The 15031-nt window shown below is 46.9% G+C and overlaps 2 protein-coding genes across 10 annotated transcripts in view; one reads left to right on the top strand and one right to left on the bottom strand.

Moving 5' to 3' along the window:
- The window catches only part of DNAH10 (dynein axonemal heavy chain 10), a 52891-nt gene extending 50739 nt beyond the window's left edge, over positions 1 to 2152 (top strand). For 6 of the 7 annotated variants that reach the window (XM_040648371.2, XM_040648372.2, XM_040648373.2 and 3 more), the window contains 3 exons: positions 248 to 428; positions 1414 to 1559; positions 1824 to 2152. In XM_040648371.2, the coding sequence (XP_040504305.1) occupies positions 248 to 428; positions 1414 to 1559; positions 1824 to 1970 (474 nt within the window). In that variant the 3' untranslated portion in view covers positions 1971 to 2152. Of the gene's footprint in view, positions 1 to 247; positions 429 to 1413; positions 1560 to 1823 lie in introns of those variants that run through there. The other variant, XR_005840131.2, reaches the window with a different exon arrangement.
- Positions 2153 to 4766: 2614 nt separating this feature from the next.
- The window catches only part of CCDC92 (coiled-coil domain containing 92), a 46761-nt gene continuing 36496 nt past the window's right edge, over positions 4767 to 15031 (bottom strand). For all 3 annotated transcript variants that reach the window (XM_040648368.2, XM_004945530.5, XM_004945529.5), the window contains 3 exons: positions 9795 to 9941; positions 9511 to 9552; positions 4767 to 7577 (listed from right to left, as the gene is read on the bottom strand). In XM_040648368.2, coding sequence (XP_040504302.1) covers positions 6802 to 7577; positions 9511 to 9552; positions 9795 to 9924 — 948 coding nt within the window. In that variant the 5' untranslated portion in view covers positions 9925 to 9941 and the 3' untranslated portion in view covers positions 4767 to 6801. The remainder of the gene's footprint in view (positions 7578 to 9510; positions 9553 to 9794; positions 9942 to 15031) is intronic.

Genomic DNA, 15031 nt, shown 5'->3' with positions numbered 1-15031 from the left:
AAGGGATGGACTCCAGAAAGCTCTTTTTTTGTCTGTTTTGTACGCAGTGCAAATTGGTGATGGGGTACAGAAGTCATTGTAATTTCACTGCTTTAAATAACTTAATTTGAACTTATGCCAATCGATCACCAGCTAGAATTAGAATGAAGCCACTGGCTAGTCTTTAAGATTGGCCTCTGAGCTGAGGAGGAGGTTTGGTGGGAGCGCAGACCAAGCACTGCAGGCTGTCTTCTGTTACTGATGACAGGTTAATGAGTGTGAACCAAAGGTGATGTGGCTCTCAGGCCTGCACGTTCCAGAATCTTACCTGACAGCTCTTGTTCAAGCCACCTGCAGGAAAAACAGGTGGCCCCTGGATCATTCCACTCTCTACACCGAAGTGACCAAATACAGGACTGCAGAAGACATCACTGAAGGGCCTACGCAAGGTAAGTGACTTTATGATTAGTTGAGGGAAAAAAGTAGTTAATTGAGGCCAGAGGGGAGAAAGAGAAACTGCTTGGCTGGCTCAGTGGAATTAATTTGATTATACCTCTGCAGACAACACGTGCAGTTGTGCTTTTAAACAGTCCACATGGTTATGAGCTGGGAATGGGCCAGGTTCAGGTTCCTGCTTTGCTGTTGAGCCACTGTAAACTGAGCTCTTCTTTCTTTCACCAGCTTCTTCACACACACACATACATGTATTTCTTCAACTTGCTTTGCTCTTTTCTCCATATGCATTTTCTTAATAAGGAAAACACTTCTTTATCCTAGCAAATTTTTAAAGATATATCTATACTGCAAGTAATGTATTTAAACAAAAAGGTAAATACAGTTATGTGTTACTTACTGTGTATGTACAGGTATCCTTGAAATTATGATGACTCGCAGTGTTCTAATTACTCGGGATGCAGGGCCAGATAAACATCTCTGAGGATTAGACCTGACTGGCAAAAACAGATACTTTCCCCTTCCATTTCCAAACACAGCTTTCAGTTAATAACAAGTCACTTCTTTTCTGTATTTACTAACATTCAAACGTCCACCTTTTGTCAGCGTGATGTAACCATCAGAGTGACAAAGCTTGCTCAGAACTGGGCTATAACACAAGCAAATAACTGGAGGACAGCATCCACTGTAGAGAAGAAAACTGCAAGAAAATCAGCATTTAGTCCTAACGCTGTTTGTCATACATAATGCAGCTAAGCCAATTTCAATTGGAAATTTGTTTTAAAGCCAGAGCTAGCAGCTGCATTATAAGAACTAACACTGCAGGTAAGTTATATACCTCCCTGCAGATGCGGTTTGAAAGGATATGAGTTTTGTCATTACTATTAAGTGCTGAGGACAGCACAGCTACTGCAGGAACAGTTGCCTTACGCTGCTGTAGCAGCTTGGTTTACCTAAGATGGTGCATTTCTGCCTTTACAGGATGCTTTGTTTCTGGCCTGTCTCTGGAAGGGGCAGACTGGGACACAGAGAACAGCTGCCTAACAAAAAGCAAGCCCGGAGTGCTGGTGGTGGAGTTACCCATCCTGAAGATAATACCCATTGAAGCACACAGGCTCAAACTCCAGGTACCTTTCCACTGGGGACAGGGGTAGATTTGCTTATTATCTTCCTCCTATTGTTATATCTCAGTAGTTGCTAGTCCTTTTGCTCTTAGCATAAGCAGCACGAATACTGCCATTAGCATGTGAAATTTGCAGCATAAAGTTTCTCCTCACTCCTCAGAGTGAATTTCTGAAGACAAGCATCTCTTCTAGAGACCCCTCTTGCTTCCATTTTCACGCAGTACTTTGAGCACGACTCAGTGTCCTCCTTTCCTCCACACCCTTTAGAATACCCTCCGGACACCAGTGTACACCACCTCCCAGAGAAGGAACGCGATGGGTGTTGGCCTCGTTTTTGAAGCTGATCTTTATACCACAAAGCACATTTCCCACTGGGTGCTTCAAGGCGTTTGTCTCACTTTGAATGCAGACTGACAGGTTGGAGTTGGGCACTGCATTGTCCTCACAGCATCCGCCGCTTTAGAGAGGGAAAAAAGAAAAAGAAGAGGCAAAGACTGAGCCCCAAAGTGGGGGTAGTGTTCCCTCAGGTACAGCTGGCTTCCAGCAGTGCGCTACACCTGTGGGCTGCTGCCATCAATAAACACATCTAAAAATGGTAAGTTGGTCAGCAGTTGTATTTCCTCTTAGAAACACTTCAAGCTGGGATGTGTGTGTGCGTGTGCATGAGTGTGCACGCGTGTGTGAGTGTGCATGAGTGTGCGCGCGTGTGTTAGTGTGCGTGAGTGTGCGCACATGTGTACGTGTGTGTGTGAGTGTGCGCGCGTGTGTTAGTGTGCGTGTGTGTGAGTGTACATGAGTGTGCATGCGTGTGTGTGCGTATGCATGAATGTGCACGCGTGTGTGAGTGTGCATGAGTGTGCACGCGTGTGTGTGCGCGTGCATGAGTGTGCATGTGTGTGTGCATGAGTGTGCGCGCGTGTGTGAGTGTGCATGAGTGTGCGCATGTGTGCATACGTGAGTGCGTGTGCACACGCGTGTATGTGCGTGTGCACGCGTGTGTACGTGTGTGTGTGAGTGTGCATGAGTGTGCGTGCGTGTGTTAGTGTGCGTGAGTGTGCGCGCGTGTGTTTGCGTGTGCGCACGCGTGTACGTGTGTGAGTGTGCATGTGTGCACGCGTGTGTGTTAGTGTGCGTGAGTGTGCGCATGCGTGTACGTGTGTGTTCGTGTGCGTGAGTGTGCGCACGTGTGTACGTGTGTGTGAGTGTGCATGAGTGTGCACGCGTGTGTGCGTGTGCGCACGTGTGTACATGTGTGAGTGTGCATGAGTGTGCACGCTTGTGTGTGCGTGTGCATGAGTGTGCACGCGTGTGTATGAGTGTGCATGAGCGTGCGCGTGCGTGTGCGCACGTGTGTACGTGTGTGTGTGAGTGTGCATGAGTGTGCACGCATGTGTGTGCGTGTGCATGAGTGTGCACGCGTGTGTGAGTGTGCATGAGTGTGCACGCGTGTGTACGCGTGCATGAGTGTGCATGTGTGTGTGCATGAGCGTGCGCGCGCGTGTGTGTGTGCATGAGTGTGCGCATGTGTGTACGTGTGTGTGTGCACGCGTGTATGTGCGTGTGCACGCGTGTGTACGTGTGTGTGTGCATGAGTGTGCGTGCGTGTGTGTTAGTGTGCGTGAGTGTGCGCGCGCGTGTTTGCGTGTGCGCACGCGTGTACGTGTGTGTGTGAGTGTGCATGAGTGTGCACGCGTGTGTGTTCGTGTGCGTGAGTTTGCGCGCGTGTGTGTTCGTGTGCGTGAGTGCGCACGCGTGTACGTGTGTGTTCGTGTGCGTGAGTGTGCGCACGTGTGTACGTGTGTGTGAGTGTGCATGAGTGTGCACGCGCGTGTGTGTGTGTGCATGAGTGTGCACGCGTGTGTGTGCGTGTGCGCACGTGTGTACGTGTGTGTGTGAGTGTGCATGAGTGTGCATGCACGTGTGTGCGTGTGCATGTGTGCACGCGTGTGTGTGTGCATGAGCGTGCACGCGCGTGTTAGTGTGCGTGCGTGTGCGCACGTGTGTACGTGTGTGTGTGAGTGTGCATGAGTGTGCACGCGTGTGTGTGCGTGTGCGCACGTGTGTAAGTGTGTGTGTGTGTGTGCATGAGTGTGCGCCGGTGTGTGCGCATGCATGAGTGGGCACGCGTGTGTGTGAGTGTGCATGAGTGTGCACGCTTGTGTGTGCGTGTGCATGAGTGTGCACGCGTGTGTGAGTGTGCATGAGTATGCACGCCTGTGTGCGCGTGCATGTGTGTGTGCATGAGTGTGCGCGCGTGTGTGTGAGTGTGCATGAGTGTGCGCATGTGTGCATACGTGAGTGCGTGTGCGCACGCGTGTATGTGCGTGTGCACACGTGTGTACGTGTGTGTGTGAGTGTGCATGAGTGTGCGCGCGTGTGTTAGTGTGCGTGTGTGCGCACGTGTGTACGTGTGTGTGTGAGTGTGCATGAGTGTGCATGCATGTGTGAGTGTGCATGAGTGCGCGCGTGTGTGTGTGCGTGAGTGTGCGCATGTGTGCATACGTGAGTGCGTGTGCGCACGCGTGTATGTGCGTGTGCACGCGTGTGTACGTGTGTGTGTGAGTGTGCATGAGTGTGCGCACGTGAGTGTGCGTGAGTGTGCGCGCGTTTGCGTGTGGGTACGTGTACGTGTGTGTGTGTGTGCATTAGTGTGCACGCGTGTTAGTGTGCGTGAGTGTGCGCGCGTGTGTACGTGTGTGTGTGCATGAGTGTGCACACGTGTGTGTGCGTGTGCATGAGTGTGTATGTGTGTGTGAGTGTGCATGTGTGCGCACGTGTTAGTGTGCTTGTGTGCGCATGTGTGTGCATACGTGAGCGTGTGTGCACGCGTGAGTGTGCGTGTGCACACGTGTACGTGTGTGAGTGTACATGAGTGTGCACGCGTGTGTGTGCGTGTGCACACGTGTACGTGTGTGTGTGTGTGCACGCGTGCGTGTGTGTGCACGCGTGTGTGTACGTGTGTGTGTGTGCATGAGTGTGCTTGCGTGTTAGTGTGCGCATGTGTGTGCGTACGTGTTTGAGTGGGCGTGTGTGTGTGCGCGCGTGTGTGTATGTGTATGCATATACATATACATACTATACATACATACATATTATTTTCATATATATATATATATATGGAAAAAAATATACTCCATCTTTCCCACATGTATATATATATGTATTTTTTCTCCTGTTAGTCTCACAGACACAAAGACTAAGGTTTGGCTGTATGGTTGTAAGAAACATTTTTAATTGCCCAAAGCATCACTTCTGGCAGGTTTGGAAGCAATGCCTTCCATCAGCCTTGAACAAGTGGCAGGGTAGTTCACTCATACAATAGCCATAAAAATATATGGCAACCACCAAAAAAATCCCCAAACCGAAAACACTGCTGGTAAGTACAATACACTTAGACTGCAGGATAACAAACTTTCTTTAGCCGGTCATTTTTCAGGAACAGAGCTTTTCCCTATCCCTCCCCATAATTCATGAAACACATCCTAGCACACGGCTGGCAAGGCACAATGCTGACGTGCACTTCTTGGGCTTCTCAAACTAGCACGTGCCTGAGCTGTGAGGATGCACAGGGACAGGGCACAGGAGGCCTTCAGGTCAGTGGACATTCAGATCCTCTCTGACTGAGACCAACCCTGCTGTAAGTTATCATGCTGCACAGGGAAGCTAGCAGTACCACAGGTAGGAAAAACAGGTTTGTTCGTCCTGTCAGTGCCTTTTTGAGGGGGAGAAAGCTGACAAATAGTTATCCAAGGCTCCAGAAGGAAACACACCAACACACAGCTGCAGAAAAAAAGCTGGAGGGGCAGACTACAGCTGGCAAGGGGAAGGAAAGAGGGCAGGCAGGGATCCTTCATCAGCTTTTACAAAGGTTACGTGTTCCAAATTTTTGAAGGCACATCATAAGCTTAGCAGCATTTGGGAGCTGTTTTTTCTTGCTGGTCCTACTCAGAGGCTGCAGACAAGAGTGAAGCAGAGGCAAGCTGGAGGTGCTGATCGGAATTTAAGAAAAAGTCCTTTCCAAAAATTACGTACTCACACAGCTCTCAGTATGCCTTTCTTTCCTAGAAAAAAGAACAAAATGAAGAAACAAAAACCAAGTAGTCTAACAGCAGATGCAGGGTCTACCTGTTGCTAACTAGACGGGAACTGTGACAAGTACAAGGCAAGTAAGTGCATCCCAAGTGACTAGGATAAAAATCAAGGATGCCAGGTTCTCCTCTTGTATGAAGTGGTTAAGTCAGTTACATTTAAAACTGAGTACACACATTTTAGAGGGACAGCTCAGGTTTCTAAGCTACTAGAAGTCAGAACTGTCCACTGATACCCTGAATAAGTCTAAACTTCTCAAGAAAAAAAAAACAATCACAAAAAAACCAACATTTATAATAAAAGTGCAGGTTAGAGCATAAAGAACCATTCTCATACAGGATGGTCAGAAATTTTCTCCCTGAAAAAAGGAGCTCTGAGCCAGTATGGAAGGTGCCACAAGTGCAGTGTAGTGACTGACTAGTGTGTAAAATGTGCATTGAAGCCATTCAGTTTAAAAAAAAAAACAAACAAAAACAACATGTTCATACTCTGAGAGGACCATTAACCATTGAAGACAGTGATTTTCCACATTTCTTCCTCATTTTTTGCTTAAAGCCACAAACCAAAGCATTTAGGACTAAACAATGCTTACTGGGACTCTCAGGACTTCGAGAAACTATGAACACAGTTCACAACTGATAGCATTTGAAGGAAAAAAGTCCTTAGTTTGTTTTAAAGTTTATGAACAGCTGCATGGATTTTCAATGCTACCGTGAGGAAGGCTTTGTCATGAAAGTTAATGTTTGTGTATGAAGTAAGTGCTACATACACAGTGAAGACAAAAGAACCATTGCTATTTCAAATGCTAACAGCCAATACCTATTGCTGCAGGTTTATAGGTAAGTTTGTTTTCACTAATATTATTAATAACACAGCCTGCAGCATGTGCCTTTGTCCACACGTGTAGATACAATAAATGGAGCAGTGCTCAGAAGCAAGCAGTCAGGTACCCCTGATTTGGCCACAGCATTTAGTAGTTATATACCTTGCCATATGAACACAGTCCTAGTAGGTTTCAATATTAAATCTATTAATGATGTATCTGGAAGAAGTTTGGCATGCATGGGGCATCAAAAGAAACTTTACTGCAGGTGCTATTTATCCTATAGGATCACAGTGCATAAACAGCAACAGAATAGGGCAACAGTGATTTGACTCAAACAGTTCTGTCTGTCCCTGAGTGCTTTCTGACCACCTTGCTTCCATTGACCTGATCCACCGCCAGCGTTTCAACCTCTGGCTGAGGCTGGGAGGGCGCGACGTGGTGGATGCGATGCGCCACTCCAACGTGTGCCTTGTGTGGCTTCTCTCGGGCTGGACTGTGCGATTCACCGGATGCTCGATCTGAAGCAATGGGTGGAATAACCAGTGGCCTCTCCTTAATAAGATGGACCTCTGATGTTTCTCTGGCTAACAGAAACGGAGTGGGATCAGGCATGGCATCTACGTGCTCTCTTAACAGCAGCTTCCGACTATCGGATCCTATTCTGTAGGCCTCTTCAAACTCCGGGTTGAGCGGTGTTGACAAACTCTTCTTCATTCTGCGCCGTGGAGTCTCAGGCAGTTTATCTTTGGGAGGGGCCGGCTTATAGCTGGACAACACTGGACTGCCTGAAGGGGTCCCCTCCGAAGTCCCACTTGAACTCATCAGCTTCTTCTTAGTAGCATGCAGTTGGGAAGTTAAATAAGCGATGGTGCTTGCTCTCTGCTCTAGTTCACTTGACAGCATATTGAGCTTATGGCTTTTCATTTTTAACTCTTCCAAATACTTCTTTTCTCTTTCTTTAATAGTGTTTTCCAGCACCATTATCATTGCATTCTTTTGTTCAAGTTCTTTCAATAATTCATTATTTTCAGCTTCTTTGACTTTCAGCTGGGCTTCAAGATCTTCACACTTTCTTTTGAGTTCATCACTTCTTGAACTAATGTTTCCTAGAAGAACAGGAAAAGCAGAAGCATTTCAAAATTAACAACAGCCACTAAGAAAAATGCTGCAGCAGGGTTCCTTTTGGCATTCCAAAGCCATAGGAAGAGCCCAAAGACCAACTTCTGCCAATACAGTAGCAATTGCTTCAGCTTCAGAAGCAGCAGGATGGCTTTTACAGGGAAAGGTGAAGAGTTAGTGCCACTCACCATAGTTTAAAAGATGCTTTATGCATTGAGGAGAACAGGGAGTACAGAAATTATGCTTGCAGAACTTGTTCCAAATTGGAGCTGTTTTGCAAATTCTCTGATCATTAAGAGGAAGCAGCAAATTTGTCCCAGCAAATGCCAAGTGAGCACGATGCAACAGCTGTCTTAGCTTACCAGGAGAGGCTCAAGCTTTAGCTTTGGCCATTCACAGATGGCTGAAGCCTGTGACTCTGTCAGCAGAGTGGGTTTTCTTTGCTGCTATAGAAGTCTCTCTGGGGCTGACGTGTCTGAGCCTGCCTGCCTTCTCTTCACAAGAACACTATGCACCACCCAAGCTACGGGATCTTGCATTGGTGAGGGCATGCCCTCAGGAACAGGCTGACCCCACACCATAGGGTGATGTCCTCTAGTTAATACAGCTAGACACTTTCCCAGCTGCTCAGAAGAGATCTGCAGCCTTAATTTCTGCAATAACAAGCACTCTAGTCACAGGACTCTCTATTGTAAGTTGTTCGATGTTGTTCATAGTGGACAACACTGATCACCACTATTAAACCACCTACTCTAAAAATCCTGTGATGAAAAGCATCCGAGCAGCACTGCAATATCATGAAATAATGCTGAACCCATGCAGTTCCTCACTTGCTTTGCTAAATATGCGTGTTCTCTCTTACTCACATGATACATACTGTCCTGCACTAGCCCAGATTAAGGAGGTTACTCCCAGGGAGCATTTAATTCCTCTGCTTCACTTGTTGATAACATAATGCAGCTGAACTAACTAGCAGCTATGCCAGCTAACTTCTAATTAAAACAGCCTCACTCCTGCTGCTAAAATTCATGTTCCCTACTCCCATATAGCCTGTTGGGAACTGACTGTCTATTAAAAGAAAGCAGTCGGTGGTTCTACACACTATTCCTGGATCTCTCAGACACCTCTGTGACCTTGCTAAACTTATTCTCAAGGTTTTATGATTTTTGTTATCAGTATTCCAAATCATAACATCGTGTAGTGCTCTGGGAGTTAAAGAGTTAATGCTCCAGTTCTGTGGATCATCGATAGTTCCAGGTATACGTGTCTCAGAAGCGAAGAACAGTGCACCCAGAGGACTTCGGGTTTCCATTTTCCCTTCAGAGGGAAAGATAAAACTGTTCACATGTCTCAAGACATCACCTTTTTCCCTTTCTGCTCATGCCTGCAGTGTGTGTGCTCCCTAGCCATCTCACCTTCAGCATTAGAGTAAGGCCTTCAGTTTCTGGACGCTCTCTCTCATTTTATTTGATTTACTATATACAATTATACTGTGATTTACAGTATTATTTGATATACTACATACAATTATATTGTATTATATTGTGTTATCTTGCATTCCAGTATCTTACTTAGTAAATTAACTTTTCTCATCAGATTGGTGCTGCTGTTTTGTTTTTAGGCCTATCTCCCTACCCTTTCCCCTTTCCTGGGTTGTGGGTCCCTGGGTCCCCCCATCCCATTAGCCATGGAACCAGACCTAACCAGCCTATATACAGACCATGGACACTTATTACATTTACTTCATCAACAACAATGATTCTGGAAAGGTGAAAGCTACTCTTACACCATTTGAATTTATAGCCAACAATATCCCATATGCAAAATATTCTCACCTACTTGTAACAGAGAAAGCAAAACATTAAAAAACATGATACAGTTTAACATGAACATTAAAGAAAAATGCTACGTATTCCTTACCTGACAAGTCTGAACTCTTCACAGTCAGCTCATACGTTAGGTCTGGGGGAAATAAAGAGTTACTTTTTTTTTTTTTTAAACAACAACATATAAGCAACCAGAAGAAGGTAACAGGCTTTATTTTTTTTTAAATGCAGAAAAATCTTTGCTTAATGATCACACATTATGCCCTGAGATACATAAGCCCAAAGTATACACTGTGATGGGCTCTACTGCCCAGCAGTTTCCCCGTCCCTGTGAGAAGAGGCAAGCACTGACCCAGCACCAACACCCTCCCCAGGTACCTGTGCAGTGCTGCTGCAGGCGCCGGATCTCGGCGTGCAGGCCCTTCAGGGTGCTGGCATGTTCTCTCTGGAGAAACAAGAGATTCTTCTGGGCGCTGTGCAGCTGATTCTCCAGGTTTGAAGTTGCCATCCTGGCATGCAGTTACTCTGTCAGTGAACAGAGGTAGAATTGTTTCAATGACTTAACTTGCAGATACATGTAAAGATCCCCACTCTGCAACCTGGTTCAAGAGAAGCAGCTGAATTACACTATTAATGAATTGATACGCAACCAAGCAAGTGCCACAAAAGTAAAAGGTTTTTCTGCTTCATGCTATTTCAATTAGAAGTAGTCTCATTTCAGACATAGCCTAATTTAACTCTAGGCCAGAGCAGCATAGGGAACTCTTTTTTTTTTTGGAGTTAACACATTTGAAGGATTAACTTCAGACAAAGTCACTAATCCTGTTATAAGATTAAAGTAGAGTTCTGAGAAATGGGCCATAATGCCTCTGTCTTGTTGAGGGTTTTCCATTTACCTCCGGGGATACAGGAATTATTAACATCCCTGGACAATAACACGGAAGAAAGGACTAAATTGCACCGTCACTACAGAGAAATACAAAACAAGGAATCATGCTGCATTAAGATGCAGCTGAGTGCAGCCATACACACTGAACTGGGAGCAGAGCTCTCTGGCTGCTGCTGCCTGCTATTGCATTTCCTAAGCTGTGCTCCAGCCAGCACTGGTGCAGTCCCCATGCCACTAGAGCCTGGCATCCCACACAGGCCTCAGTGGCACTGTAAGATGGGGGACAAGCAGAACATCTAATTTAAAGACTGAACAAGCAGATTTTTTGTTTGTCAGATTATGAGTACAACGAAAACTTAACACCAGTGGGGTTTTCTCCCAGAATAGTCATATAACGAGGCCCTCAGCTGCACCAGAGCTCAGATTCAAATAAAGATAGAAATGTTAGAAGTATGATGCTGAGAGGCATCGTTGAAGGCCCTGCACTGCCCTGTTACTGCTGCTCCTGCTAAGGCAACAACGGCTTTAAGTACACCCTACCCACAGGTCAAACAAAGAAACGCACATCCAGCAGAGCTGGGGACACAGACTGCCAAAGGAATCTGACAAAAAAACCAACAAGCAACACAACACAATGTCTTCCAGGAGGATCTGCTCTATGATCTTGCCTCACAGAAGTGAGGCTGACCGGTCTGTAGTTCCCTGGGTCCTCGTTTCTCCCTTTCTCCCATCACTGGGGACATTGCCCAATAGCCATGATTTTTCCAAATACAATGGAAAGCAGCTAAGCAACCACATCAGCCAGTTCCTTCCTTCCTTCAGGACCCTGGGATGCACGTCATCCGGCTCCCTCCCATGTACATATTCAGCCTCATGAGGCGGTCTTGGACTTGCTCTTCTCCTACAGCAAGAGAGATTTCACTCCCTCAGCACCCACCTAGAGTTCAGGGATGTGTGAGCCGTGAGAAGCCAAATTGCCAGCAGAGACAAGGCAAAGCACTCACTGAGAACCTCAGCCTTCACCACGTCTGTTGCAGAAACAGGCAAGCTCTAGAGAGCCAGGGTGATGGGCAGAGCAGGGTGGTAGGCAACAGCACATACTGGATGGGAATCTCACGGCCATGGGGGGAGAAATGCCATCTTTCCTGGGGCACCACACAGGACAGCAGCCTCCTCCCAGGAGCAGCAAGGACAGGTTTGCAGGGGGCAGCTGGTGACACCGGTGTGCTGCTGGGAGCCACCGCAGCCCAGCCCTGGTGCCACACCATCCAGCAAGGAGACAGGAGGCAGTGCTGGGTTCAGCATGGCTGGTGCACGACCAGCACGAGATCTGCCATTCCGCTACTAAGGCTCAGTTCAGTTATATAAGTAGTTCTGTAAAAGCAGTTGCATGATTTAGACTACAAAGGTAAGAATCAGGATTCTCGCTGCCTGGACAACCCTGTGCAACTGTGGGACCCCACGTTGTGCAAGTGACAGATCTTAATTCTATTCCCTAGCAGGGGACACAGGCAACCACAATTGGTTCATATTGCTATGTAAAACGTTTTCCATTGTGCTCTTTTTTGGTATGTAGTTTTATGACATAAATTTCATTCTACACATTTAAAATAAGTAGAACACATACCCTGAGAAAGCAGCACGCTTCTGTCATTCATACAGATAACACAGCCCTGCTTTAACTGTATATCTTTCATTACAAAAGGAACTTCTGTGTCAAGACTTACAGCCCTGATAAAACATCTGAAAACACAAAAAATGTGTGCACACAGCCTTCCCAATTCCATGGAAGGGAGTGTGACAGCAGGACAGAACCAGCTTCAGATGCCAGCAGCACGGCCAGAGCTGAGACTGCACAGAACACCACCGCTCAGAGGGACGTTTATCAAATGTAGTCTCTGAAAACCACTCTGAGCAGCAGTGCTAAGTAACCAAACAGCCTATACAGGACACTACAAAACCTTCACTACTTCAATGGCTACTCACTGTTGCCAGGTTTAGGGTCTGTAATCATCACCTCAAGAGACAACAGCTTCATCCCCAGCAACAAACAAAAAAGAGAAGTATTGACAACTCAACTCCTGAAAAATACACATATTTTTAACCTACTTCCAATGTGAGAAGAAGCAGAACAAACTGTCGCAGTTAATCTCTTCATCTATTTTTCCATTTTGGTATCTTGTATGTTAAAGATCACACCAGGATAATCTGGTCTGAAGAAAAATAATCGGAGGCAGGCTAGCTTTACAGGCTAAGACAGAAGATAAAAATGATCAGCACCAGAGCATCATTTCCCCTGCAGCACTGGTAAGTTAATCAGTGAGTGCAATTAAACCAATCCACTATGATGAGTTTCAGCTGCAGCCCCTCTGTAAGCAGTCCCTCCCTCCTAAGGATGGAGATGAGAGGGCTGGCATTCCCCCAGGCCACCTGCAGCCACCGCAGAGGCTGTAGGAAGGAGTGCCCCGTGGTACGGTCACAGCACAGCATTTATGGACAGCAGCTCCAGTGCTTTTCCTCCCTCATCTGTACAATAGGAATTTCCTTCTAAGCTCAGCTGCAGAAGCATTCACACCTGCAGTCTGAACAGCTCTCACACGCCAGTGGATCACATGTGTTTTCCCCACTTCTTATTTTTCCCCATAGGAACTTTTTAGCCAGTACCTAACTAGAGAGCGGGCCAAACTAACAAAGCAGAAGCCAGCTACTAAGAAAATACTTATCTTCCTAGAATAGCATCACATCCCCTAGAGAGAACACAGCCAAACTGGACACAGGACGACTGGAAACATGGGCAAGATGCACAGTAAAGCAGGCCAGCAGCCCAGCTGACCTCAGAGGGTACAGTCCTCTCAGCATGGCCATACCCAGCACACCCAGAGCAGGAGCTCCACAGGTGGGGCACTGCTGGTGCTCCCTCCAGAAAACACCATACTAAGAGGGAATCCTATAATGCAGTTTCGAGATTGCAATAAACTCCTATCTCCTGCTCTTCCAAACCATAATGAACATGCATTGGCTACAATCAAAAAGTGAAAGATGAGTAAAAATGCAGGTGTCAGCCAAGTCCTCAACAGCCCAGTTGAGCCATCTTCACCCTCACCATGGAAATCAGTGGGACAGATTTCAAAGCAGCCAACTTCTGGCTGGATTTCATCAGACAGATTAAGCCAGTGCTGGAAAGAAAGCAGTGACTGCATACACCACAGAACAGCTCTGTCACCATGGTTTTTCCTCCTTCCTCTCCAGCGCTTTTTCATTTATTTCACATTTTCAATGTTCCCATACAAAAGGTATTGTGTGGTGCATAGCTACCACATTGAGCCACCATCCCTACCTGACAAACTGCAGGTAGGGCTGCATGTGTCATTGGATAAAGATGACAAAGCATTAAAAGAGGCAGTGCAGTGTCTGACACCACAACAGTAACACAGCCCTCCCCTTCCACAGTGAGGCCAGCACCAAAACCCACTTCCCAAGCTTTATCCATACGGCATGCTGCATTCCATCCTTGCACATGCACTATTTATCATTTCCCAGCATCACAGCCATCACAAAACTCCGCTAGGTATAGCTGCAGATGTACATCTGGAGACAGCTCAGATTAGGGCTATGAACAAGAGATCCCAATGCACAACTTCATCACACATTCATCACGAATAACTGCTAGCATTTCAACAGACAAATGTTGCCTTGTGGAAGCTGAGCAGGCTGTGGGCCTTTTCTGATCACAGGCACTTGCATGGAGGTCCAAATACATCAACCAAGTGAGTGTTATTTTCGGGCTGCGTGTTAGGTGCCGGTGCACAAGATCAGAGCGTACCTACGCCCCACTGCAAGGGAAGATCCAGGAGATGCTCATCTATGGTTTTAGACACAGCCTAAAGGAAACCACTGGAACGAAGCCCAGCTGACTGCATTATTAAAAACACCCGCTTGGTATCCACTACACAAAACAGACGGGGTGACAATCACGTGGGAAGCCACCTCAGCTCCCTGCCAGCAGATACGGGCAGGCTGCGATCATCCTCTCCACTGAGGTCCAGCCAACGCTCCCTTGGAATGTGACAAAAGCTGCCAGAATGCTTTCTGTATGCTGTACAAAATGCAACCTCAAGCACCAATCAAGGACAGTTCTCTTGGAAGAACGTTATATTGACAGTCTCCATTCTAAAGGCTGTCATGGAACTGACCAAACATCCCTAAATGTAGCTCTAATGACAAAATGCCAACCAACAGATACTTAGCTGTTCTTTGCTTAGATCAGCTCTCCCATCTCCAGAGACTTATGCCATCCCAATAGTGTTTGTTCAGCTTATTTCAAAGGACGTCCTGAAGGAAACCATGCAGTCTTCAGAGTCAGCTCAAGCTCTGCTATCCTTCTGTGCAGACATTTTCTTTACCTCCCAGAGCCAACTCGATACCATCGTTTTCCTACTGATGCAGCCCCAGCAGTAGCACAGCCCAATCCCCTCCTATTACACAAGTTCAGATTTACGGTCGCCCCTCAGTGCTCTGTGCATCTGATGGAGCCTCTAACCAGGCAGTACTTCCCACAGCTGGGCTCTCAGACCATTCACCCACCCACACCCCTGCCCTCAGCATGCCATGCACTGCACAGCCACAGCTCCGTGCGGCCTCAGCCTCCAGCCGAGCCCTGCAGAAGCCACAGAACAGGCTGCACCCCTGTGCAGTCACAGCCCAGCACTGCAATATTGCTCCTCTT

Source organism: Gallus gallus, chromosome 15 (assembly GCF_016699485.2).
Source record: "Gallus gallus isolate bGalGal1 chromosome 15, bGalGal1.mat.broiler.GRCg7b, whole genome shotgun sequence".
Taxonomy (NCBI): Eukaryota; Metazoa; Chordata; class Aves; order Galliformes; family Phasianidae; genus Gallus; species Gallus gallus.
The sequence above is the reverse complement of the archived record's forward strand: the minus strand, read 5'-3'. Positions and strand labels throughout refer to the sequence as shown.